General features: G+C 40.0%; 1 protein-coding gene across 1 annotated transcript in view; it reads right to left on the minus strand.

Annotated features, from left to right (window-relative positions):
* The window catches only part of GADL1 (GAD like acidic amino acid decarboxylase 1), a 146,871-nt gene that overhangs the window by 77,710 nt on the left and 43,131 nt on the right, over positions 1-26,030 (minus strand). Inside the window, exons 11-12 of the mRNA XM_027088309.1 lie at positions 17,074-17,273; positions 7,397-7,448 (exon numbers count right to left, since the gene is read on the minus strand). Of these exons, the coding sequence (XP_026944110.1) occupies positions 7,397-7,448; positions 17,074-17,273 (252 nt within the window). The remainder of the gene's footprint in view (positions 1-7,396; positions 7,449-17,073; positions 17,274-26,030) is intronic.

Consider the following 26,030-nt stretch of genomic DNA (forward strand, 5'->3'; position numbering starts at 1 on the left):
AATAAGTTTCGGTTTATATATGTGTATATATATATATATGTATATATATATATATATACTTTTTTTTTTTTTTTTTTTGTGGTACACGGGCCTCTCATTGTGGCCTCTCCCGTTGCGGAGCACAGGCTCCGGACGCGCAGGCTCAGCGGCCACGGCTCACGGGCCCAGCCGCTCCATGGCATGTGGGATCTTCCCAGACCGGGGCACAAACCCGCGTCCCCTGCATCAGTAGGCAGACTCTCAACCACTGCACCACCAGGGAAGCCCGATTTAGATATTTTGGAAGTGACAAATCTGTGATATCTTTGCCCAGTCTCTTTTAGAATGGTATGGCTCCAGTGCTATGATATTTGAAAACTGGTGAAGCCTTTTTGACATTTCATTTCATTGGAGGAAATTTGATGCTCCCTTTGGTGGAATACCTTTACTATAGGCATTCCCCAAATTATTAAAACTTGGAAAAAACATCCCTTGAATATCCACTAGGAACATATTTGAGTTTTCCTGTCTCTTTGCCTCTGTAGCTTTTATTTTATATAGACTTTCTTCAAGTAGTTTCAAAGCAGTAAAGTGTATTTTCAGAGTAGAACCATTCACATGCCACTTAATTCCATACATATATAAAAGTCTGACCTCTTGGGTGTCTTAGGACCACATTTAGTCCATATTGTCTAACACCACAACATTGAGAAGGCATAAAAGGGAATCCAAGTGTCTAGACCAGATGGATGATAGAGAAGGGTACAAAAAACCTGTAGCAGTAAAAGCATTGTCATCGTCTTTAAAAATTCATGGAGAAGTAGAGAAGTGTCACCAAAGAAAAGATGGGTTCATTCTATCCTGATTTTCAAAGAGAAAGAAAGGAGATATATTCCAAGAAATAAAGCCAGTGCTTTGATGTCAATTCCAGCAAGGATTATTGAGTAAATAATATGAAACCCTTGGGGGAAAAAAAGTCAGTGGTCACCAAGATACAGTAGCTTGTATTCTCTAAAACTGAGCTTTGTCAAAAGAAATTCATCTTTGTTGCTGAAATATCATTAGATCACAACGATGATGATGATTAATAATAATAAAAACTAGCAGTATGCTTTTTAATAAGTATAAATGTAGACTCTAGCACATCGACTGAAATGATCAATCATGCAAATATAGAATGGAGAAGGGGGTCATGATGGATTTTACCTGACTTCAAGCTCACAAGTTTTAAGTAACTGATTAGACTACTGAAAAATTCCAAAGGCAGCACTTAGTAGCACAAAAAGCCTGGGTTTTGGAGTCACATGGATGCAGTTTGAATCCCAACTTCACCAGGTCTTTGCTTGGACAAGTGTCAAACTCTCTAAGCTTCAGCTTCCTAATCTATAAAATGGAGATTATATTGTCTACCCCACAGAGTTGGTTTGATGAGTAAAGAGATTATTTCCAACATTTACCACCACATCTGGCACACAGAAGGCACTCTACTAGTGTAGTGACTATTATTTGGAACTATATTGGTAGAAAGATGTGCTTTTCAAGTGGATAAACAGTCCCACTTGAAAATCTTCACTGGGTGAGACACATCACTGTGTTAATTTCTGCCTACAAATTAGAAGGGGAACATAAAAAAGTTATAGCATGTCCAAAGAAGGGCAACTGAAATGTTCAATTCCATATGATTTAAACACAGAATATAACTCAAAATTTTTATATGTTCTAGATATCAGACCAGGCATTGGGATGAGAAACATGACTTACATTTTATGCTTATCTCCAGGAACTCAGAGAGCAGTGATAAAGCTAGGTACAGGCAATCAAGCTGCAATGGTATGGGTATTTTAAAAGAAGAAATTTCTCATAATCCGAGAAATATTCCTGGCAAAGCGAATAGTACACAGGTAGAAGCTGGTGTATTCAGGGTGATGGCAAGTACTTGGAATGACTAGATGGCAGGGTGTGCTGAAGAGGGGTTATGCTGGAAACAGAGATGGGCATCCTTTCACAAAGGACTTCCTCACTGGCCATGCTGGGGAGTCTGGGCTTGATTCCAGAGGCAACTGGAGAGTTTCAGTCTAGGGGACAGATTTCATTTTATTAGAAAGCCCACAGGGTGGCTGCAGTGTGGAGATGGGATAAAGGGGTCTAAGACTGGAAGCAGCAGATGAGTTGGGAGACAGCACCAACCTGAGTGGTAAGGGGAGCCTGAACTAAGGTGGTGGCTTTAGGAGTCGAGAAGGGAAATAGGTGAAGACAACATCGAGACTTTGGTTTAGATAAATCATAGTTCTAATGAAAAAGAAGAAGATGGATCACAGTTCTAATGGAAAAGAGTTCCAAAAATTCATCTGGAAAATGAATTTATCAAAATTTTGGTAAAGAAAATGGCTACACTTCAGCTTTAGAAATGATGAATTTGAGGTGACTGTGGGAGTCTGGAAAATTCCAGGACATACCTATATACAAAGGACTGAAGCTGAGGAGACAAGTCAGGGATGGAGACATTATTGAGACTATTGATGACAAAGCTCTAGACATGGATAAAACATTTCAGGGAAATGGACACAGGAAAGGGCCAAGACAAAAGAATGGAGAGCATTTAAGCAGTCCCCAGATGAAGAGACCTTCACACAGAGACTTAGAAGAGAAAGTCACATGGAAAGGAGAAAAACTGGGAAAGAAAGTTAAAGGAACCAAGACAGGAAAGAAGTGGATAATGGTGCAAAATGCTGCAGAAGTCCAAGAAGAAAATTAAAGGATGTGCACTGTATTTAGCAAATAGAAGGTTGTTATGATCTAATAAAACTATATAAAAACTATATTTAAAAAACTGTAAGTTGCAATGTGCTTGATACATATCAAATCCTAATAGTAGGATCCAGTAAGTATTAGAATATGAATATTTAGAGCTCCCTGGAAGAGGAATAAACTGTGAATTCTCTTACACAGGAAGTGTTCTGGCAGAAGTTGACTTCCTGTTACAAGAACTATCAAGAGAAGTTTCCTGCACTGAGCAGGAATTTGACTAGATGTCCTTGAAGATCCTTTGTAACTCAGAAAGTCTATGAAACCTAAATAACTCTTTCTAAGGCAGAACTCAGGAAGAGAAAAACAAAAAGTTGAATCATTAGGACTCTCCCAAGAGATCAAAATAAACATGTGAATGATAGTATATACCGCTAAGAAAACATATTAGATCTTAGATCCAACATGGAAAAATAAAGATAGGATTTTCAGGGGCCTATGAATAATGCAGAATTCCTTTGAAATGATAAGTTTTAATCATCTTCAAGAAGATATGCATTACTTTTGTTCTTTTCAGGGAAAGATATTCAAGTACTAGATACTCTGTGTGGTTGTGTTCATTTACTGTTTGTAATGTTCCACTTAACACTCTCACTGCCATCTGCTTCACAGTGAAATATACGTATATATCATTATAGACTTTGTTTTTTCCTAAATTGAAAACCTTGCAGTTTTACAGACCTGGGCTCTCATCAAACCTGTGTATCTCTTCTCTTAAGTATGCATTAGGGTTATATTTAATCAGTGCAAGGAAGGCATTTGTTAAGAAAAAGAGGCTAATCAATTTGACACTTATATGTGAAATTCAAGGTCTAAATTTACTTTATTTCTCTAAATGGATACAGAGAAAAGAGGCAAATGCAGATCACATACAAAATCCCTTATAAGTAGGAATTCTGGAGGACCATTGAAGGAGCCACCTTCCCTGCTTTGGGGCCATCTGGCTCCCACAGATAAAATATCCAGGGCAGAAGGCTGCCTAATACTTAAAATCCACCTTAACTTTCATTACAAGGATGTGAATGTTTGCATTTCCCTAAAGATGATGGCAAGAGGTTCCTCCCTCAATTTTTAAGCCTTTAGGAAGGTATATAAATAACTTTTAAATCAGTTCATTTTTCTCGTCACTTTTTCTCTCAGCTCTATCAAAAGACTGTGCAGTTCTGAGGTGTACAGCACTTTTCTTTTTTTCTTTTTTTTTTTTTTTTATATTTACATTGTTTTATTCAAGGTTTATCAGGTTCCATTATGAAACAATGAAATGCAATTAATACATTGTCAGTTCATTTTTCTTGTTTTATTTGAAAATGCTTCGGCATATTTTAGCATATCATTTTTAGAGTAGCAAATAACTCTAATGTATAACATTAATAAACGGTGATAGACTTTACTATAAATATTGCATCTGTTGCCAAGAAAAGTTACATACAAAAACAGCATTGAAAACAGCAGTTCAGTAATTCTTGTGGTAGTAGAGACATGGGCCTTCTGTATCATTTTAAGTGTCTTTGCACTACTTGAACCTCTGCACTTGGAGAATATTGTTTTTTATACTTCAACAGTTTGCTGGGTTTAAGGGATTAACACCATATATGTGGTGTTGTGAGTGCCCAGAAAACCAACTGAGCAGTTTTCTTCCCCTTGTGTTTAGAGGGGAAGAGCTGAGGACTGAGGGAAAGCTATGACAAACTTGTCACATGTACAATCATATCTAGATATTGTTACAAAGAATAACTTAAAAAATTAAGGCAGTCAATAAAATACTTAGATATAACACAGAATAAAACTACCAATCAAAAAGTTTCCATGGACTAAATTATTTTGGATTTCTAAAATCTTTTTGCAGCTCTATTTACAATAGCCCAGAGATGGAAACAACCTAAGTGTCCATCATCGGATGAATGGATAAAGAAGATGTGGCACATATATACAATGGAATATTACTCAGCCATAAAAAGAGACGAAATTGAGCTATTTGTAATGAGGTGGATAGACCTAGAGTCTGTCATACAGAGTGAAGTAAGTCAGAAAGAGAGAGACAAATACCGTATGCTAACACATATATATGGAATTTAAAAAAAAAATGTCATGAAAAACCTAGGGGTGAAACAGGAATAAAGACACAGACTTACTAGAGAATGGACTTGAGGCTATGGGGAGGGGGAAGTGTAAACGGTGACAAAGCGATAAAGAGGCATGGACATATATACACTACCAAACGTAAGGTAGATAGCTAGTGGGAAGCAGCCGCATAGCACAGGGAGATCAGCTCGGTGCTTTGTGAGCACTTTTCTTAAGACCTATACCTCCCACAGCTAGAGAAATAAAAAAGGCAATTCAAACTTGAGAAAATAAAGAGGTAATGCAACCTCAAGAAAATAAAAAAGGTGATTCAAACTCAAATTCAATCCAGTCAGATAGCTCTTGTTTCATCCTTACATGGTAAGTATGCATCTCTAGAAAATACAGACATTTTCTTCTGTAGTTATAATGCCATTGTCATGTCTAACAAAATCAGTGATAACTCCTACCAGTTCATATTAGAAATTCCCCAACTGTTTCAAAATTTACTTTTTACAATTGGCTCCCTCAAACTAGGGTTCCAACAGGTGCATATGTTGCCTTTGGCTGTTCTGCCTCTTAGGTTTCTTTGACCCCGGAAGTGATCATCATCACACTCTCCTTTATTTTTCTTCATGCCACTGACCTGTTGAAGAAACCAGGTCAGCTGTACTGTGGAATGTTCCACATTCTAAACTGGTCTTCTTGCTTTTTAGTGGTGTTACCAGAAAGTCATTTAAATATGGACTCTTCTGCTCTTTTTGCAAGTTCCTTTATATCCCTAGTTTTCAGGGAGTCTGGATTCTTAGAACCTTCTGATCAGATGCCCCCTTTGCAGACAGTGGGAGAATCCACGGCCAGGAGTCTCCGGAGCAGTGTTTCCCGAAGTCATCTGAGGACCACCATCACATCTCACCCAAGTTACTGCAACAGTCTCCACCTTCTCTCGCTTATTCTTTTCTTGTCCTCCCCTCACCACCACCCCCTCCCTCTCTTCTCATGACATCCAGCACCATCTTTCAAAATGGAAGTCAGACTCCTCTCTGCTGAAAACTTCTCCAAAGATTACACTTGGAATAAAAGGCAAAGGTCTTTACCATGACCCGCCTGGCTCCAGCAGATCTGGTCTCTGCCAACCTCTCCACACTATCACCGACTATCTCTCCCCCTTGCTTAATGCACCTTCTTTTGGCTCCTCAAACACACAAAACTCTTCCTCTCACTGTTGTGGTCTCTCCTGTTGTGGAGCACAGGCTCTGGATGTACAGGCTCAACGGCCATGGCTCACGGGCCCAGCCGCTCTGCGGCATGTGGGATCTTCCGGGACCGGGGCATGAACCCGTGTCCCCTGCATCGGCAGGTGGACTCTCTACCACTGTGTCACCAGGGAAGCCCGCACACAGAACTCTTTTCAGCTTCAAGCCTTGGCAGTTGTTTGTTGATTCTATCTAGAATGCCTTTCCCTCAAGCATCTGTGTGGCACGCTTCTTACCATCATTCAGCAGGTCTCAGCGCAGAGGCAACCCCAGAGGGCCCTACCTGCATCCCAACCAAAAAGGCCACCACCATCCACAGCCCCCATTTCAGCATTTTACCCTACTTATTTCCATTATAGTACTTCCCATATCTGGAACTGTCTAATGAGTTATTTGTAATTACTTATTATCTTTCATGGATCTGTTCTACTGTTTTCTTAAGACTTCCCCCAACTTGATGTTTCCCATGTAATAATTTGCTTGTTTATTGCCTGTCACTTTCCTTTTGAATGTAAGCACCATGAGAGTTGGGAACTTCCCTGTCTTATATCTCCAGCACGTAGCAATTGCTCAGTAAATCTTGTCAAATAAATGAATACCAAAAACTAGCCAGATTGCTTATATACAGGATACACTCCTAGGCTGCAGTCTCTAAGTGATTTTTATTATGTTAAAAATTGCTATAAAGTATATGCTATAAGAAGAGCTAAGCAAACCTCACACGTTATATTTCTTAAAAATCAGAATTAAATAATATTCTTCATATTTTCTAACCATATATTTTAGAAAAAAACCCCAATAATCTCTATCTTTGTAACCACCATATTTCTTATATATAGCAAACAATCCAACAACAAAATGACTTATTTTGCCATTGCTCCAAAGCTAATATGCTCTCATTATTTTATAAAAAGAGAAAACTATATGCATTATTGTACATTCACTTAATTGATTTTTCACAGAAGCACCACTATAGCACAGTTGAATATTTGCAGTACAAGCATTATGCAATTTATATATCAAGATACAGGTCATAATTTATTCAGTATTATCCTTGGTAATTATTATTGAGCACTGTAATTTTCAATACTTAAAGGCAAGTGTGTTCTCTGAATCCAACAAAGGAAAAATACTCACTAATAGAGTAAATTAACATAATGGACTCTATGAATTAAGCTAATGGCTTGTTTCTAAGTCTGCAACACAAAAACCAATGAAATATAATAGATTAGAAAATTACCACCTTCATCACTGTTGACTGACAAAATCACAAGCACAATTCTGTAATCACTTACTTCCATCAGTAATTTGAATCCTTCTCTTTTCTTGATTTCTTCTACTAGGTACCTAAAAAAAAGTCACAGTAATATTTATAATCTTCAATCTAAAAAATCCATGAACATGGCTGACATACAATAAAACTATAATTTCTGATGCAGAGACAAGGCTTAAAAATAAGTAAGGGTACATGTACAGGCACAGGTCTGTATTTAGACGGATACACCTGAGCCTACTGCAATCCACTGGGGCCTGAGTAAAAAGGTACATCTCTTTGGTGAGATGATGTCTATCTTACATGTTAGCATCAGACTTCAACCCAAGTGTGAAAGCCACACAAAGTAGATTGGATATATGTCTCATTCATATTCTAGATGGGAATTTAGCATAGGTACTTAAATTATCTAGCTGGCTTGGTGGTAAAAGTTTTTGGTGTTTAGTCTTGCTTGTGTGTTCTTTTAAGATCAAGGAAATGCAACACCATTCTTCCCCAGGCCAGGCCAGAGGGAAGAAAGACTGATCACTGGTATCATGCTAAAAGTAAGTGGGTTGTAGCCACTGATAGAATGTCTATGAAGTTATCTTGAATGTCAGGGAAAAAAGAATTATCATGCCATAAGCAAAGGGCACAGCTACATGAGATATGGAATGTGATGGAGAAAAGACTAAAATGACATTGAGAATGAGAGTAAATGAACACTGACTCTGCCCCACTGGGCTTGGTTATTGTCTAAATAAAAAGATAAACCTTCTGAACAATTGGCCTTGAAAACTAGTGATTTGTTCATGAGCTTTGAAAAGCTCATAACACTTGACCCAGTATTTCAAACTTGGGGGTCAAATGTAAGGAAATGATCGGAGGTGCTGACAAAAAATTACTTTCCAGGGTATTTTGCAATTTTATATGTTATAGCCAAAAAGAAAGGAAGGAAGGAAGGAAGCAGGCAAGCAAGCAAGCACTGGCTTTGAAAATCCTGTCCGGTCATATAGAATTATGGTACAATCATATGGAATTGATTGTGTAACTAAATTACATATATTCAATTAATACTTAAGGACAACAAAGAAATGCTCCTCTTTGGACCTCAATTCCCTTACCTGTAAAACTGGAATAACACATTCTGATTTTCCAATCTCAAAAGGACGTTGTAAAAAATTAAATAAAATCATATGTAAAAAATTGTATAGAATATAAACTGTGGAAATGGGGGATTATTATTACTATGTTTATTTACTAAAGGATATTCTAGAATGTGGATATGAAATACACCAGTTAATGGGATGAAGTTCTTTTTTCCCAAACAATTTTTTTAGCTTTTTGCATAAGGTTAAGTATTGGTGCTTAGCATACAGATTATATCATCTTTAAATTATAAAATATCTTAAAAAATCCTATCGGTATTAACTGGATAATATGAATCTTTTATTTTGAGCAATAATGTTGTGACATCACACATGTGCGTGCGTGCACGCGCGCGTGCACACACACACACACACACATATTCACAAAGTATTTGATGTTCTTTCTATATACTCCTTTCCCTGAACGTGTTTTCAGGAGATGTCATGTAGCTGTAAAGTTTTTACACCGTTAGCACACAGCCTAACTTTCGATAAAAGCAATTCCAATGGTCAATAAACATTAGAAAAGATGTTCAAGATCACTGGTAATCAAAGAAATGCAAATCAAAATAACAATACTAAACCTGCTGCCCAGAGGACACTGGAAACAAATTTAAAGAGGGACAACATCCAGTGCTAGTGAATGTGATAGAAAGCTGCTATAAACCTTTCAAAATTAATAATACTCGTAGCTTCTGATCCAGCAAACCACTTATGAGATGCTGGTCAACCAGGAAAACCTCATCAACACTAAGACAGATAGATAGAGAGATAGATAGATAGAGATAGAGAGAAAGAGAGAGAGAGAGAGAGAGAGATGCATACACAAATGTTGCTGCATCTAAATCTACATGTGCATGTGTATGTGTGTGCATTCCATACGGAATAATTAGAAACAAGATTAATATCCAGAAATTGGCAAAGGGTAAAATAAAATGTATTATAGCAACACATGTACTACGATGCAGCTATTAAAGAGGATGGATTATATCCACTTCAATTAAACCACAGGGATGCTCATGATGTATTAGTAAGAGATGAAAGCAAGGGACTGAGAAATGTAGATAATATGATTCTGCTTTTTAAGAAAATGTAAAAAAAAGAAAAAGCATAAGTGATCCCTCTCCACATGTATATATGATCATGGAATGAAGACCACATCCTAAAGACATCCTTGATGTCTACCTGAGGAAGCAAGAAACAGGATGCAGTGGGGAGGTAGAGACTGTTTACTCTCTTTTTATATCTCTGCAAAGCTTCATAGGTGTGGTGACTCATAATTTTTGAAAAGGAAATTAATAAAAGAAAAAAATACAAATCACAAAACAAAATAAATAGACATATACAACCTTTATCTATACAAGGAAAGCTTCATGAACCCTATTTTTTCTTACCTTTTCAGGCACAAATATAACGACAATCTGCTAACTCGGTGCCATGATTCCATTCTGAGGGGGCCTGCACTAATCCTGGATACCCCCAGGTTATGAAATCCAGGCAACGACTCTAGAAAATTCTAGTTGTTCAGTTGATCAACTTTGTGATTCTAGGCAAACTCCTCAGACTCCCTGAGCCCTCCTCAGTTTCCTCATGCACGTAATGGAGATGTGGAACTAGATTTGTAAACTCCTTCCCCAACAGATAAGACTGTTAAGATGAAACTTCGACACACTGCCCATAGTCTCAGTTTAAAATATCTGTCAAGGGCTTCCCTGGTGGCGCAGTGGTTGAGAGTCCGCCTGCTGATGCAGGGGACACGGGTTCCTGCCCCGGTCCGGGAAGATCCCACATGCCGCGGAACGGCTGGGCCCGTGAGCCATGGCCGCTGAGCCTGCGCATCCGGAGACTGTGCTCCGCAACGGGAGAGGCCACAACAGTGAGAGGCCCACGTACCGCAAAAAAATAAAATAAAATAAAATAAAATAAAATCTGTCAAACTGGCTAACATTGCTCCTGGGAGAAAGGCATCCTAAGGCAGAGCTGAATCATTTCAGTTAAAACTCTGCCTTTTGCAAACCACGTGGATCAATGCCTCCATGCAGTCACTCTCAGAACCTGTAAAGCCCAGTGTAACGAACAACTGAGGGTGGAGGTGATTTGGATAAAGAATTATAACAATAATAAAAGGATTACACCAGAGTTCCCAAACTATGTTCCTTGGTACACCATGTTAATAGGTTTCCCACATGAAAGTGTTCCATTTAAATAAATTTGAGCAATGCTAGGCATATCCATTAGATTGCTTTTGCTTAAAATTAGAAGTGTACTTGGCTGAATTCATGAGAACATTTATTGAGCTGGTTGGAAAGTTCAGTAACGTCACCAAGAAACAGGCATTTTCTATTATTTCAGCCTGCCATGTTCAGAGTGTTAGTGAATTCACTGGTGTTCACAAGATGGCAGCCACAGCTCCACACATCACATCCATATGTGACAGTGTCCCAGGAAGAAAGAGAGGAGGCTGGAGCAAAATGCATTTTCTCTTAATTTCTATTTAGGTAAGAATATTTTCCTCAGAAGACTTCATAGAATTCTTCCTGTATCTTATTGACTGAACCTAAGTCATATATCCATCCCTAAGCTAATGACTGGCAAAGGGGATACGCTTAGGTCAATGTTCCCAGCTGGAATATTGCTATCTATATAAAATTGAGGTTCTGTTGGCAAGGAAAAAGGAAGAATGGTTTTTGGATGAACAGTCAACAGTGTCTGCCTACTGGCTAAAGTTTAAAATGTTCCTATATTACAAGCCCCTCAGAGCCTTTAATGTGCTAATGAACACTTTGAATCTCCAAGAGAGGACCAATGTATTGGTTAGCATTGTCAAAACATATTTGACCGTGGAAACATTTTTTGGAAGAACATCTATTAAGATCTCCTGGAAGTCTATTATCCCATGGAGTGTAGGTTCAGAAATGCTAGCATAAAGTGCCTCTTCTATAGGGTACCTACCCTCTTCTTAAATAAATGCTTAGGGACTTTCCTGGTGGTCCAGTGGTTAAGAATCTGCCTTCCAATGCAGGGGACTCAGGTTCAATCCCTGGTCGGGGAACTAAGATCCCACATGCCGCAGGGCAACTAAGCCTGCACGCTGCAATTTCTGAGCCCGTGCCACAACTAGAGAGAAGTCCATGCGCCACAACAAAGATCCCGCATGCTGCAACTAAGACCCAACACAGCCAAAAATAAAAATAAATTAATTAAATTAAATAAATGCTTAAATGAAATGAGTTTTGGGGGAGGGGATCCAAATAAGGTTTAAGTTACTTCTGCCTACATTCATAGGATGATTTATTCCTCGCAACTTTTCAGTATATGGACACAGTCTAAAGATAAAATACATTAAAAAAACCAACAACTCTATTCTTATCTGATACAAGCCAGAAAAAAAAGATATACATTGAGTTTTTTGATAAAACTCAGGAACCATAAAACACTTCTACCAAAAGGCATCCAGGTAAATGGGTTCAAAAAGCAACAATAGTGTCATAAAATTCACAGTCCTTCCCACTAAGCTTAGCAAAAAGAGAGAAGAGAGAAAAAAATACACATTAGTAAGTTTTCACCAATCCTACTGGGTAAAAAACTCATTTTATTAAGATCCTGGCTTAGTTTTGAAATGTACATTAATGAAATCTTGCTCTGAAACATTTCCCTCCTTAGTTCCATGAGTCCATTTAACAGTTGTGCATTTCACTTGCCCTTTTGCAGGACATACAGTCCTTTCCAGAAATAGCCTTTCCAGTCCCTTTCTCAATTCACCAGCCACTTGGAGTCTCCCTGGAGCGCTCTGGACCAAGTGCCTCTCCCAGTCTCATCTCATTTGAAATTTCTTCTGATGCAATGGAACCTCCCAGAACTCCTGGGATTTTTTTCCATATGCTTTCTGTATGCTCTGCATATATGAGAACATATTGCATGGCATGTGTGATTCATCACAGACACCTACATGCTACATTTTACAGCATTGTGATGTTTTTAAAATTACAAATATAAAGAAAAAAATGAAAACGTTGGCCCTTCTATAGTCTTCTAGACTCTCTCCCTCTCCTCACCTAGAGAAATACACTAGCACAAAATTGCCTTGTGTTACTGCTTACCTTTTCCATACCGGTACCAATAAATCCCTCAGTGTTCATGCAAGTCAGAGAAATGAATTCCATCTGAGAGATTACAGAGATTGTGTGTCAGAGGAATAGATAAATGATACACTGGAGACCTAGCAACATAGCAGAATGGGAGTTCCTGACCTGTTTCTTGTTCTTGAAAAGACTTACGCACATGACTCTTCTAGATTTGCTTTAAAAATTACCCCTTAGTGAATATCCATTTAACTTGAGTGTTGTAACAAAGGCCTACAAGGTGCCCTCAGCAACCAGTAGCCCTGGGTACTGTAACACGTTTTCAACTTTTCTAACTAGATATCAGAGATCACAATCACCTTGTGCCCGAAATGGTGGTTTTAATAAACCTCAGCCTTCTGGGTTTCAATTATGCTTAATAATCACATGCTGCTTTAGGTTCCCAATGTCACTGGTTTTCCAACAACCAAAGGAGAAAGCAAGTTTTTTGTCATTAATATTTCTTGAGAGAAATGTTATCTCATCCATTGGAATGACAAGGGTCAAATGGAAATTAGGGAAAGCCTCAGAGATCTTCTAGGAACTAATTAGTTCCTTCTTGCTGGATTTCTGACAACTCATAAAATAGGAATCATTGTCCTCTCGAAAAGGTCTGCTCTTGCTTTCCCAAGGGAAGAGGGAACATCTGATCAGGGTGATGGCTGTCCATTGGTCCATCAAAATCTGGTCATTAAATCTTAAGGTCAATATACAAATTTTAAAACTAAGTTCCATTCAGATTCAGGAACATGGAAATGTTGTTTCTATGGAATCAGTGCAATCCTTACTGCAATATGCCAGGGGAAAAGACTTGCACAGCCTTCTCTGTGTTTAAGAGACCTGACCTAGGTAGGGCCTGTGGGAATGGGCATCTTATCTCCCTTAGGCTGCTGATGACAGATGTGTACCACAAATAGTAACACAATTGTCATCTGCAGCTTTACTTTGCTAGAGTTGTTATCTACTGGAGAAAATCATACTTCTTGGAAACAAAACAGTGTTGGTCTGACCTAGAAATTAAGCCAAATATAGTCTTTTGACAGTGGATGAGAATCATTTTTATTAGGTAAACTGTAAAACAAGTGGCTGCAGGTCAGTAGGCTTGATGAGAAATGGTATTTTAACTCCCACCAGCCAGTGGTTTGAACTGATTATGCTGGCTCATATAGAGTATGGTAGTATAGAGTTAGTTTGTACTGGCTAGTGAGAGCCAGTTGTTAAATAATCAGAAATTTACCAGCCGCGACTGTTGGTAGCTTGCAATTTTCCACAGTGGGAATATTTACACCATGGAAATTGGCAGACATTACAAATTGGGGCCTTTTTCCCCTCCTGAGAAACAGTTTATCCGTGCACAACTGCACATAGGCTCCAACTAATAGAACAGACCTCAGAATTCAGAAAATGCTTCCTCTTTCCTAAAAAGCAGAACCACATTCAATTTGAAAAGACATAAAATCATGAAAATAAAGCACTTGTGTTGCTAATATGAAATAATTCTTAATCCCAGAGAAATGTTCTCCAAGTTTATAATTTCACATTCATTCCAAGTGACATGCCTAAAAGGACTCTTCCTTGGCACCTGTCACTGGGGATGGGGGAAGATGATGGCTTTTGCCCACCCCAGGAATGGACTGTTGGATATCAAGAATGTGGAAAGTTAAGGCAAGAAAACCATTATGACTAGTGGCATGACAGAAAAGGGATTATTTTAAATATAGGTCACAGAGTCTGCAGTGATGCTCGCTGAAATGTTAATTCAATTCAATTCAACTTGACAAACATTTACAAACAATGTGCTGTTGAACTGAATTGAAATGTTTACACTTATCCTCCTGTGATATTTCTCTGCAAAATTAGGAAGTAACCTTAGACTATAAATTAAATTCCACCCTGAGATGAATGTTAACTTTGTAATAAATACGGTCATCAAATATTTACATCTAGCCTTGTTTCAAGACACCTGTCATCGAATTACTTAGCAGCTTTGATAAAATAATGCAGAGTCTAGCATACTTAAATAGTATGAGAAAAATACAAACAAGGGAACAGAGCTTCCTGAACTTTTAGTTTAATGGGCAACTATGGATATTTGTGGTAGACAGTTTCATGTTTTCACCACTGTGTAGCTATCTCCCCACTTCTGACGAAGGCACTTTATCCCTGCTTCTAACAGAGGTACACTCCTCACTCAGTGTCAGTATATTCTATATACGTAGGAGGAGTCGACAGTCTTCCCAGTGCCAAGGGAGAGCATGTGACTCAATATCACATTTCCCTGGCAACAGTGATTGATTCAGATATGGACATTTGCCTCATTCAGAAGGAATTAAAACTTTCCTTGGGATTGTTGAGAAAGGAGCACTCTTTCCTTTTGACCTTGAAGTTGAACCTGGGAGGCTATAGATCTGACCCTCCTGGCAGCTACCTTCCTACAGAGGAATAAACTGAACAGGGAGGAGAGCAGACCTGATTGATGAACAGAGATTAAGGCCTGGTGATCTTGTTTAAGCCCCTAGAATAAGCCATTCCATAGTCATCACTACGCTGGCTTATCAGTAACATGAGCAAATAAATTACCTTTCTTTGTTTATAATGTCTTGAATGAAGGTTTATGTTGCTTACCAACAGACACAGTATTTACAGATTTTTCAAACTACTTTTTAAACCAAAATCAGCAGAACTGCTGACTTCTAATAGTCCTCTGAAAGTGCCAAAGCCGTCTTTTTCCCTGTCCTTATATCTAAGCCCTTCGCCATGTAACCTTGCAGTTCTTTCTGCCTCTTGACATTGAGTTTGGCCATCTGACATTGAGTTAGGCCATCTGATCTCCTTTGGTCACTGGAATGCTAATAGACATGATGCAATCAGGAGCTTAAAGTATGCTTGCCTTCTTGGGCTTCTGTTACCACCATTACAAAACCAGGCTCTGGCAGGCCTGTTGGTCCAAGGAAGATGCAAGACATGCAGGCAGGAGACCCAGACCCTCCTCCTACCCCCACAGCCACCGCAGGATGAGATGAAGCCACTCCAGCCAACTTGCAGACCTCTTAGAATAAACGATTGCTGCTTTAAGATACTGGGTTTTTAGACAGTCCTCAGTGATGCTCAGAGCATCACTGTCACACAGAGAGGCGCATAGGGCACCCATACCTCTTCCCTATAGAGAGAGGAAATTGTTTAAGTCTCTTAAGGAGACACTGCAGGTTTCTGCAATTGAAATATGAACAGGGAGTAAAGAAGGAGAGATTATCCAAACCAGAGATCACAAACTCTGATGCTTCTAGTGGCCAAGCAAGTAAGAAAATAATAACTAATAAAACTCATATAGCATGTGGCATATGCCAGGCACCATCCCGGGTGTTTTACAAATATCAATTCATTTAATTCTACTAACAGTTGTTTGAGTTCGAAGCTGTTGTTACTTCCATCTTACTGGGATGCAATGGAGGTAAAGAAAGTTTTTGCAACTTGTCCAAGTCACAAAGCTTGTAAATGGTGGAGCTAACTTTTGAGTCCCGGCTATTAGCATTCTGTGCCACAGTAAAACAGGCTCAACAAAAACCAGGGGGTGTGGGGGGCGCTGTGGGTCTCCAGAGTCAGGCATCACCATGTTCAGTGCCTTGTCATCAGGTGGGACTGAGAACACTCTGATCTTTTGAGAAAAACCACAAATCTAGATTTTTGACGGTCTCCCTATTAAAAAATATTTGGAATGTTTAAATGGTTGATATTTTAAAACACAATCCAGGTTAACCCAATGGAGCTCAGGCCCAACAAATCACATTCAAAACTACATTTGGCCATGGGCTGCCATCCACACACACTGGTCCAAGCTTACCAGCAGAGTCCTGCTCTGGTGGCAAGCACCCAGGACCTGTATCTCAAGAGCTTTCCTAGTGTCATTGAAAGTAGTTTCAAAAGCTTTGTCCTTACGTTACAAGAAGGCAGCAATGACGGTGCTTCCACATCACCCTTACCTGTATGTCTTTCCACCAGCCCCACATTCTCACAGACCATCTTTTCAGGTCCTTGAAGTCACCAGGATCTCTCCCACACCCAGAGATTTGGGTCTGGTGCTCCCTCCTCCTGAATCAATCTTCTCCCCTTTCTTCATTGGGTCTTAGTTGAATGCCACTTCCTCCAGGAAACCTCTGACAACGTCCCTCAAGAACATACTAGGGAACCCTCCCAAGTGCTTCTGGAGCACCATGTACCTCCCTTTACCAAAAACTAGGTGCACCTGTATTTTATCTGCTTTGTCACTTGGATGTATCTCTCACTAGGTTGGGATACTGGAGGGCAGACGGTAGAACTGCTTTGTTGGCAATTCCTAACACATACTAGGTACTGAGAAGATGGTTATTAGATGAAAGAAGGAATACATATATGGAAGAACATCTTTCTATTAGACACCCATGGACACACACACATACACACAGAGCAAGTACCTAGATAAAGCAAGAGCGCGGTTAACTTTTTCCTCAAGGCCTAATGTGCCCAGGGCCTTCCAGGTCATCCAGAACTTGAATGCGTCCGGTCTTCTGCTACATTGGATAGACTTGTCTCCTGTATCATAGCTGACATCATAGAATTTATCCTGTTGGAAGAGGTAAGATGCCTTGGCAGAGTAGCATTTCTTAAGAAGGTCCTTTCGGGAAAAAAAAAAAAAAGGAAGAAAGACAAACTGTAAGACTGTCCATTTTAGAATGCAGTTGATTTCAAAAACACATGCCCACCAACAAAACCTGTATAATATTCTACCACTTTGTGCACAAAGTATTTGGTCTCGCTCTGTGACTGCCCTACGTCAGGAAAATTAGGTGTGTATTAACTTTGAGACACAGATGATCCGTTGTGTTTTCAAAAAAACCAAAAACCCCTCAGAGTTGAGAATGCTAAGTCCATCTTCACAGTTGTATTGATGAGTATTAAGAAGCTTTGAAATGATCATATCATAATCTGTATAACATATGACATCAAGATGGGCCAATTTCTCAAGATGAAAAAAAAAATTGTCTATAACTCACTCAAGGCTCTGTATTAGAAAAAAAATACCCAACGTATTGTACATACTTTATACAATTTCACAGGCAAAAAACTAGGCTTTTAAATCCAAATCCTTTTTTCAATTCATATCCATATTGAAAAGGCCAGAATTGACAGTAACCCAGAGATTAAAAAAAAAAAAACCTGAGGAAAGAGCTTATGGAAGAGTCAAACAAGAGTCAACACGTTTTAACCACCACTAAACAGCACCTACAATTCCATAGAATTGTGGGGGGGGGGGGGTTGGTCTCACACAGGTTTTATCTGCAACCAAATTCAATTTGCATTTACTGACTGGTTACTTCTCTCTATGATTTACCCTGGGTGACAATTTGCCCTGTTTATTGTCATTCTAGAGTCTTTACTTTGACCTCAAATTATTAGAGTTTAAGCCCTATTTCCTTCAATGTCATGTGGGATCTAAGAAATCCCAGGTATCCTAGCCCATCCTTCACAGCCCCACAATCCCCTGAGCATCTTCACTCCTAGAGAATACCCATTAGAACCTTCTGCTTCCCTAGCATAACCAAACTGCTCAACGCCCCTTAATTACTAGATCATGCCCCATTTGTATCTCTGTTCACACAATTTGCTTCTCTTTGTCTCTGTTTTAATGTATTTGACACACTTGAAAGAATAAATGCAGCATATTTATAAGTTGTGAAGTTTACTAACACTGAACACAGTCGCCTCTCTTTCTCTAGGTCTGCCTTTCCTTTGGGTCCCATCTCAAGTTCTGCTTCCCCTCCAGCTTCTTTATCTGCCCATCACGTTGGACTACCTTCTTCTTTTCACATTTGACTGCATTTGTTGCCTTTGCTCCTGTGCTGCCCCTACTAAGTGAGCAGCCCCACATATTTTCTCCTCGTGAGGCCAAGCAGCTTCTTGAGGGCAGGAATCATTTCCTGTCCATGTCCACATCCACAGAACTTAACACCATTGGGCACAAAGACCCTCACTAAGCAGTTAGGGTGAGGACACCACCCCCCATATTCTGTACTTCTCTCACATCCCCCTGACGTTTAGTATGAACAGAATAAACAAAGATACAAGAACTTCTCATTTGGTGCATCTTCCAAACTTTAACAATGCAGAACCATCAGTGTCGTACAGGAAGCTATGGAGAAACTCCCCACGAGTCACGGAAGTCTAGAAAATGATTCCTCCTGAAGAAAGAATGTATTACATGCCTCATTTGAGTGATCATCATGTACTTAAAGAATAAGGAGAAAATCTCAAGGTATCACATTCCAAACAAAAGCACACATTCGTTGTCTTAATAACAATACTGTCTTGCGTGGACACGAATCTGGGTATTATATGCTCCAATACCAAAAAGTATGATTCTATAATATGTAAAAAATGATACACCAACTATAGTCAAGAACTCCAAAATCTGGCTCATCCGGTATCCAAAAGTAAACTGATTTTAAACTAATAAAGGAATACTAGTAAGCCTTCAGCCTGGCTCTGATGGGTAATATTGGTAGACACAGAGGAAGAGGAAATTGCCCCGACCTGATCAGTAAGGTAGAAAAAGCCCTTATTCTTTAATCTTTACTATAAATCTATCATCAATCTCTCAAGTCTGATCACAGCTGTAACCACTGCATCTCCCTACCCTCAAAGGTCAGGAAATTTGGTTACTGTTTCCATAGGAACTACAGCCTGACCATATAACATTAAAAGACCACTGTAGTTTAAGGACAAACCACACGTGCGCGTGTGCGCGCGCACACACACACACACCCCACACACTTATACTTGCATCGTGATTATAAATTTACTTTCATCAACCATGAAAGATTCAAAAATTCCCAAAGCAGATGAACTTTGGACATGTCTTGGGCAAGTTTCAGTGCCTTCTGTTAGTGACTGAAAGGGAGAGGAAGCCCATCCATTAGAGGAAGACAAATGGCATCATCACAGACAAATGGAGAAGCAAAGAGCCCAGAAAACATATCACAGAATGAGTGATTACCCTGTAGTCATGACACTGTTGATCTCGCTGCACTGAAAAATTCTCCTGTCTTGGGAAGGTTTCATAAAGAACAACTAAAAGTATTTCGATATTTACTTTATCAAAATAAATGAAAACTTTCCTCCCAAAGTCCCTGCTTTGCATTTTAGTTTCTATCTTTGTATTAAAATGGATGAGCTGTCTTTAGTTTTAAGATAGACATCAACTAAGAGAAGATGTTCAGATCTCCAGAGAAAACATTTTAGAATAAGTATGGTAAAAGTTAACATTTTTGAAAACATTTAATTAGTCACTGCTGTGCTATCAAAGAGAAGGACCATGCTCATCTTTATATTCTTAATCCTAGCAGGACAGTAAATACTAGTTATCCGAATTCTAGAAACAAGTATTCAATGAGAATGCCAATTGCTCCATATTGTGATAGCGTCTCAAACAGTTCTCAGGAATTAGGAGACATTGGGTTAGGATACACACAGTGACAAGTGAAAGAAATGCAATCAAAGTAACTTAAGCAAAAAGGAGAATTTTTATAGGCGCATATATTTAACAATCCAGTCATATATAACCTTCAGGCATAGTTGGATCCAGGATTAAATCTACAATCTGTCTTTTTCCTCTTGTTCCGTTTTCTTCTGTATTGGCCTCACTCCTAAAGCAGAAGGCTGGGAGGAAGCCTTGGAACAGTGTCTTCCAGTAGGACCTGTGAGCCCAGGGGGAGGCTCTGTTTAGAGAGTGATGAGAAACGTAAAAGAGGCAGCCTTGGCTGGTGACGCTACCCAAGCCGAGAGACCACTGGCCTCCCAGCCTCAATCTCTTCTGAAGCCAGTGGGCAAGGGAGCCCAGGAAATGTGGTTCCCAGCAGTCAGGTCCCTTGCAGAGCAAAGCTGAGGAAAACTGGAGAATGAATTATACAGTAAAGAGAAATGACAAATGACGAGCACACTACATGAGTGCAGAAGCCACAACATTCCTTTTCACCAAGCATGTAACAATCATGACCAGAGCTAACATTTATGGAGTCCTTACTGTGTGTCAGGCACTGTGCGTGGATGAATTCATAACAACCCAGTGAGGTAGTTCTATTATTTTTCAGTGCCATTGCACAATGTGTGGAAACTGCAACCCAGGGAGGTTCAGTTAATGACGTAAGATCATGTAGCTACTGAGTGGCAGAGCTGGGTTTCAAACCGAGGCTGCTAGGATTCAGGGCGTGAACTCTTCACCCATTATATTCTACTCTCTCTGCACTGGAGCTTAAATATTTGTGGAGGAGAGGGACCTGTAAAAGCTCATGAAGAGTTCTTGAACATGGCAGCAGAGAATATACCACAACAGAGGTCAAAGCAACCCACATCCTGTTTCAGATTCTTTTTTTTTTTTTTTTTTTGACGGTACGCGGGCCTCTCACTATTGTGGCCTCTCCCGTTGCGGAGCACAGGCTCCAGACACACAGGCTCAGCGGCCATGGCTCACGGGCCCAGCCGCTCCGTGGCACGTGGGATCCTCCCGGACTGGGGCACGAACCCGTGTCCCCTGCATCAGCAGGCGGACTCTCAACCACTGCGCCACCAGGGAAGCCCCTGTTTCAGATTCTTACTTTGTTCCTGTAAATACGACTTCTAGTCTTACTAGTGTAATATCTTCTCTGTAAAGCATTTTGAGATTTTTTCTAAATACTTGTGACTGGTGATACTTAATTTATCACCAAAAATACATCCTGGATTATGAGGTTACATATTTTCATTGTCAAAATGAGCTAAGCCATCTTTGATTTCCACAGGCCAGACCAGATCTGCAGGCTCTTTCCAAGGAGCCAGTGACCACTCCTAGTCCTCACTTCTCGCAATCATGTTTTTCAGCTTAACAAAATCTCCTAAAAACTCTTCCCGTATGGCTTTTCACATAATCTGTCCCATATCACCATTATTTACATGCAAGAAATTGCCTAGATGCCTTAGGAAGTGGGTATATTAATCATCTTTGTACTAATTAAGTCATTCCAAAATTAGGTATTGAGGACTTTTATAACAAGCACTATGATGCCAGGAGCTTAGATATATAACCCCATGGAGGTACAACACATCTAGGCTCACACTTGTTGATCGAATGTGCAAAACTAAATTTAGACTGTGAATAGCAGGAAGGCTTGGTTGCAATCTAGAATACAAAAGTGCATTTTAAAAATGATTATAGGGCTTCCCTGGTGGCGCAGTGGTTGAGAGTCCGCCTACCGATGCAGGGAACACGGGTTCGTGCCCCGGTCCGGGAAGATCCCACATGCCACGGAGCGGCTGGGCCCGTGAGCCATGGCCGCTGAGCCTGCGTGTCTGGAGCCTGTGCTCCGCAACGGGAGAGGCCACAGCAGTGAGAGGAAAAGATTATAGCTTCTGATGTTGTCTTTGTTTATTTATTGAGGAAACATTTTGAGAGCCTGATTATACGCCAAAATCTGTGCTAGGCACTGGGGCTGTAGTGGTAAATGAGAACGCCACTATTCTTAAGAAATTTAATGTGGAAATGGGAACGGAAACACAGGCAGTTACAGTACAGAGCAAGAAGGAGCAAGAAGGAAGGTCATCTTTCATTAACTTAGAGGCATTAGCACACACCACTCCCATATTTTCTTCTGAAATGTAAATCTTCCTTAAATTCGCCCAAACTATGGGTTAGAATGAGTGGATTCGGAAATGAGGAGGCTGAACTAAAAGACAGTTTTAAGAAATGCAACTTAATACTTTTAAGCAGTGATGGTACCTACAGGAGAGGGTAAAGTCAGGCTCAGTGTCTCAAAGAATGTGTAAGGGCTTCTATAAATAGGCAAGAAACATTTGATAGCACAGAGAACACTTGGCAATACTTCTGCGTGCCCTACACGCATTTAAAAATAGTTCTATCAGGCTTCTCTCCTAGGACAGATGGAGATTTTCTGATCTTCCCCAGGCAACTATCAACATACCTTCTCTGTTAAAGATTATCTAAAACAGTGTTTTTCAGTCTCTGACTACAACCCACAGTAAGAAATTATTTTTCAATAGTGACAGCATCCACTCTAAAATACATGAAACAAAAGTTTCTTGATAGAGTATCCATCACTTCTACATGAAATGCATACTGATATTCTCTATTCCATTTTATTCTCACTGTTCATTAAAAGGGAAAATAAAACCCTGATGTGACTCATAGTTGACTATATAACTCAAGACCAATTAGTATGGTGGTTCTTAACCCAAGTTAATATTAGAATTATCCGAAGAGTTTTTTGAAAAATAGCAATGCAGGGTCCTTACTCCAGATCAAAAAATCATAATCTTTGATGTGGGGTAAGGGCAATGCTATTTATTTAAAAAGCTTCCCAGGTGACCCCATTGTGCAGCCATGACTGCAAAGCACTGCTCTGATGGGTCTTCACCTTATGTTGAAAATCCTGATCTAGAAGTTTTGCTCGGCATTACATTCACATTGAATCTAGAAAACCCTTGAGTGTTGAGTTTCCACCAGAGCATATAAACCAGCCTGATTATCTGCCTCCTTTTTGTGCTGTGACTGCCAATCATCCAAGTTTTATTTGCGTGTGAATACAAGTGAAGAATGACTTTAGTCCATGCAACTAAATAAAGAGCGTACAGGTTCGATATGAATAATGCTGGAGTCTTCATCGGGGGGAAAATGCTCCGAGCTATGAAACATATGTCCAAGGATTTGGTGTGGATGTGATGTGAAAAAAAATCCCCACAACCTTAATCTATTACACTTTTCGATTTGCTAGGTGTTTGTGATGGGGGACAAAGATTCACTTGTTTTTGGAAGCTTAATCATATCAACATGGATACGAGTAAACCTCACTCACTCAACTGAGATCTTGCCTTACTCCCATCTCTGAGTTTCTACAATTCTACCTGATACATATCTATTGTCACCCTTCTTGTTGCAAAAGGGAGTTAAGGCAGCTTACAGAACTACGATATGGTGGGATTAGAAGAGAAAAGGAGGAAGGGGAGGCAAGACAGCAGGGAAGGTAGGAGGATGAAGGAGGTGGGGACGAGGGGGAGGAGGGGAGGACACGGGGTCCATTCCGACAGAAAAGGTGATGCGGAAACACGATGAAATGTGGAGTGACATCTGTGCACAAAAGTTACGCCAGAAGGAGAATGAAAGGGGACAGATATTTGCCAAGGTCTCAGCACACCCGGTCCCACAGGCACAGCAAAAGCGTCCAGGTGTCACTTGCTGCTTCTGAGCGCTGAGTCTTGACTGTGAACTGTCAACTACATCATGCTGCCCCATCGCCTCACTCATCATTCATCTGTAATTTGAGGATAATGACATTGCGTTGCATCCCACCTCCCGGGGATGGATATTCATGGCACAATGTTTAGGTGAATGTCTGGAAGAAAACATTTATTAACTCAAGACATATTTCTTCAGTCTAGATGGCTTAGTTGCCTCTCTGCAAAATAGGTGGACAGACATAGATGGAAATGAGGTCTTTCAAATTGGACAAAATGGACACCGAGCAAGTGTGCTGCTTTGGACGGGGGCTATGAGAGCGATTCTACAGCAGGAGCACAATATTTAACAAAATCAATCTATGTCTCCAGCTTATTGCAATGCTGTTCACAGGGGCACCTTCAGCAGCAAGGCTGCTGGCCTACATTTCTGGGAGTTTTAGCATCCTTGAGAGGTCTGGCCTCTGAGGCCTGGAGCACAGGTAAGAGATTGATTTTGCACAGGGAAATGCTACCCACAGGGCCATTTCTTAAATGACCAGATCACACATTCTCCATTTCGGACTGTTTAGAACAGGTCAGAAATCAGGCAGTAACTGGGGTGAAGGCTTCACTCCGACGCTTACCCCATATCCTCAAGCCCTCGAGCAGACCTCTGCTCAGAACCTCTAGGAAGGCCCTGTGCGCTGACAGGTCCAGTGCCCAGAGGCACAGGAACTGCAAATGAACCACAGCTATCTTTCTTCTCCCGGCCTCCCCAAATCTATGAAATTGGTACAGTGATGAGGGACAGCATATCTTCTCTATGATTTCATGTAGCCTGGAACCGATGAATGACATTTTTGGTCCTAAACAATTATGATAAATGCCCTGAATGTAAGTGATGCCCTGTCTCAAGGATGCCTAAAGCAATGGTGGCTTTGGGGGACATCCCCATGTGGGGAACGTTAACCCCCGCGGGTCCCCATCACTTCATTGTTAAACTCTACAGCCAAAATCAGACTCTACAGTACACTGAAGATTGCTGGCTCCATGAAGTTCACCTCCCCACCCATCAAGAGTGAGTCAATCCCACAGCACAATCTTTTTAAATTAAAGAGACATATAAAGAACTTCACTCCCCTGGAGGTTTTCCTCTTGGATTTCAACTGAACCCTTTAAGTGGAAGGCATCCTATAACTCTCATAATGGGAAAATAAAATCTGTTAAAGTGACTAACCTTCTAACACTTGCTGTTCCTACCTCACTGGTAGAAAACAATCTTTTTCTTATTATATATAAATTCCTGATTCTCAGTAGTTCTGAAAAAAGCGATGTATTTCATTGAATTTCACTACATCTCTGGCAAGTTGGATATTGAAATGGCACAAAGACGCTGACAATACTCTAAATGAATGCATTGGTATTTCTGTGACTGGGTGTCAAGGGTTTAATCCGCACTATGGTGCTGTCTAAAACTGGTAATAAAACAGAGGAATAATATGCCAAGATAAGATCCAAAGGACATATAATAGTGACATGTGCTACTCCGTGACAAGGGCATAATGAAATGTACTGGGGAGAGAGTAGCCTTATGAAACAGAAGCCGTAAACTTCTTTCTGACAACTGCTGTGAGCTAGAAACAGGCAAGATGCAATCCATCTACCTTGTTCCATTTCAGTTTCTGGACCAGGTTTAAAACTCAGCAATCCATTAGTAAGATGTCACAGCAAGAGATGGAAAACATTTATAGTACACAATTTAGGCTCTCTGCCTGGTTCCCAGGGACTCCTTACTTCCCTTCTCTCCCACAGAGGTGGTCACATCACACCGTTCCCCTGCCACATCCCCGTGGTCCCAGCTTACTGGACCAGAGGTGGAGAAGACAAGGAATTTGGAATGAACACTGCGAGATCCTAATTTAGCTTGTGTTCGTCTTTTGGGTAAAGATGTAAACATCATACTGTGAAGTGCCAACTTCTACCTGTCACATGAACTTAAAAATAAATAAAATTGTTATGAATTTCAAAATGATATCACTTTGGATATGCAAAAATGATACTTCACTTTTCTTTCACTGAAATCATTTCTGATTTTGAGCTATGTTTATTTCCAATGCAAACTATTTAATCGGGTCACTTCCAGAAAAACTCAAAGCTCAAACTGAGTGAT

This window comes from Aethalodelphis obliquidens, unplaced genomic scaffold (genome assembly GCF_003676395.1).
Source record: "Aethalodelphis obliquidens isolate GAN/ISIS:26980383/991018 unplaced genomic scaffold, ASM367639v1 scaffold62, whole genome shotgun sequence".
Classification (NCBI taxonomy): Eukaryota; Metazoa; Chordata; class Mammalia; order Artiodactyla; family Delphinidae; genus Aethalodelphis; species Aethalodelphis obliquidens.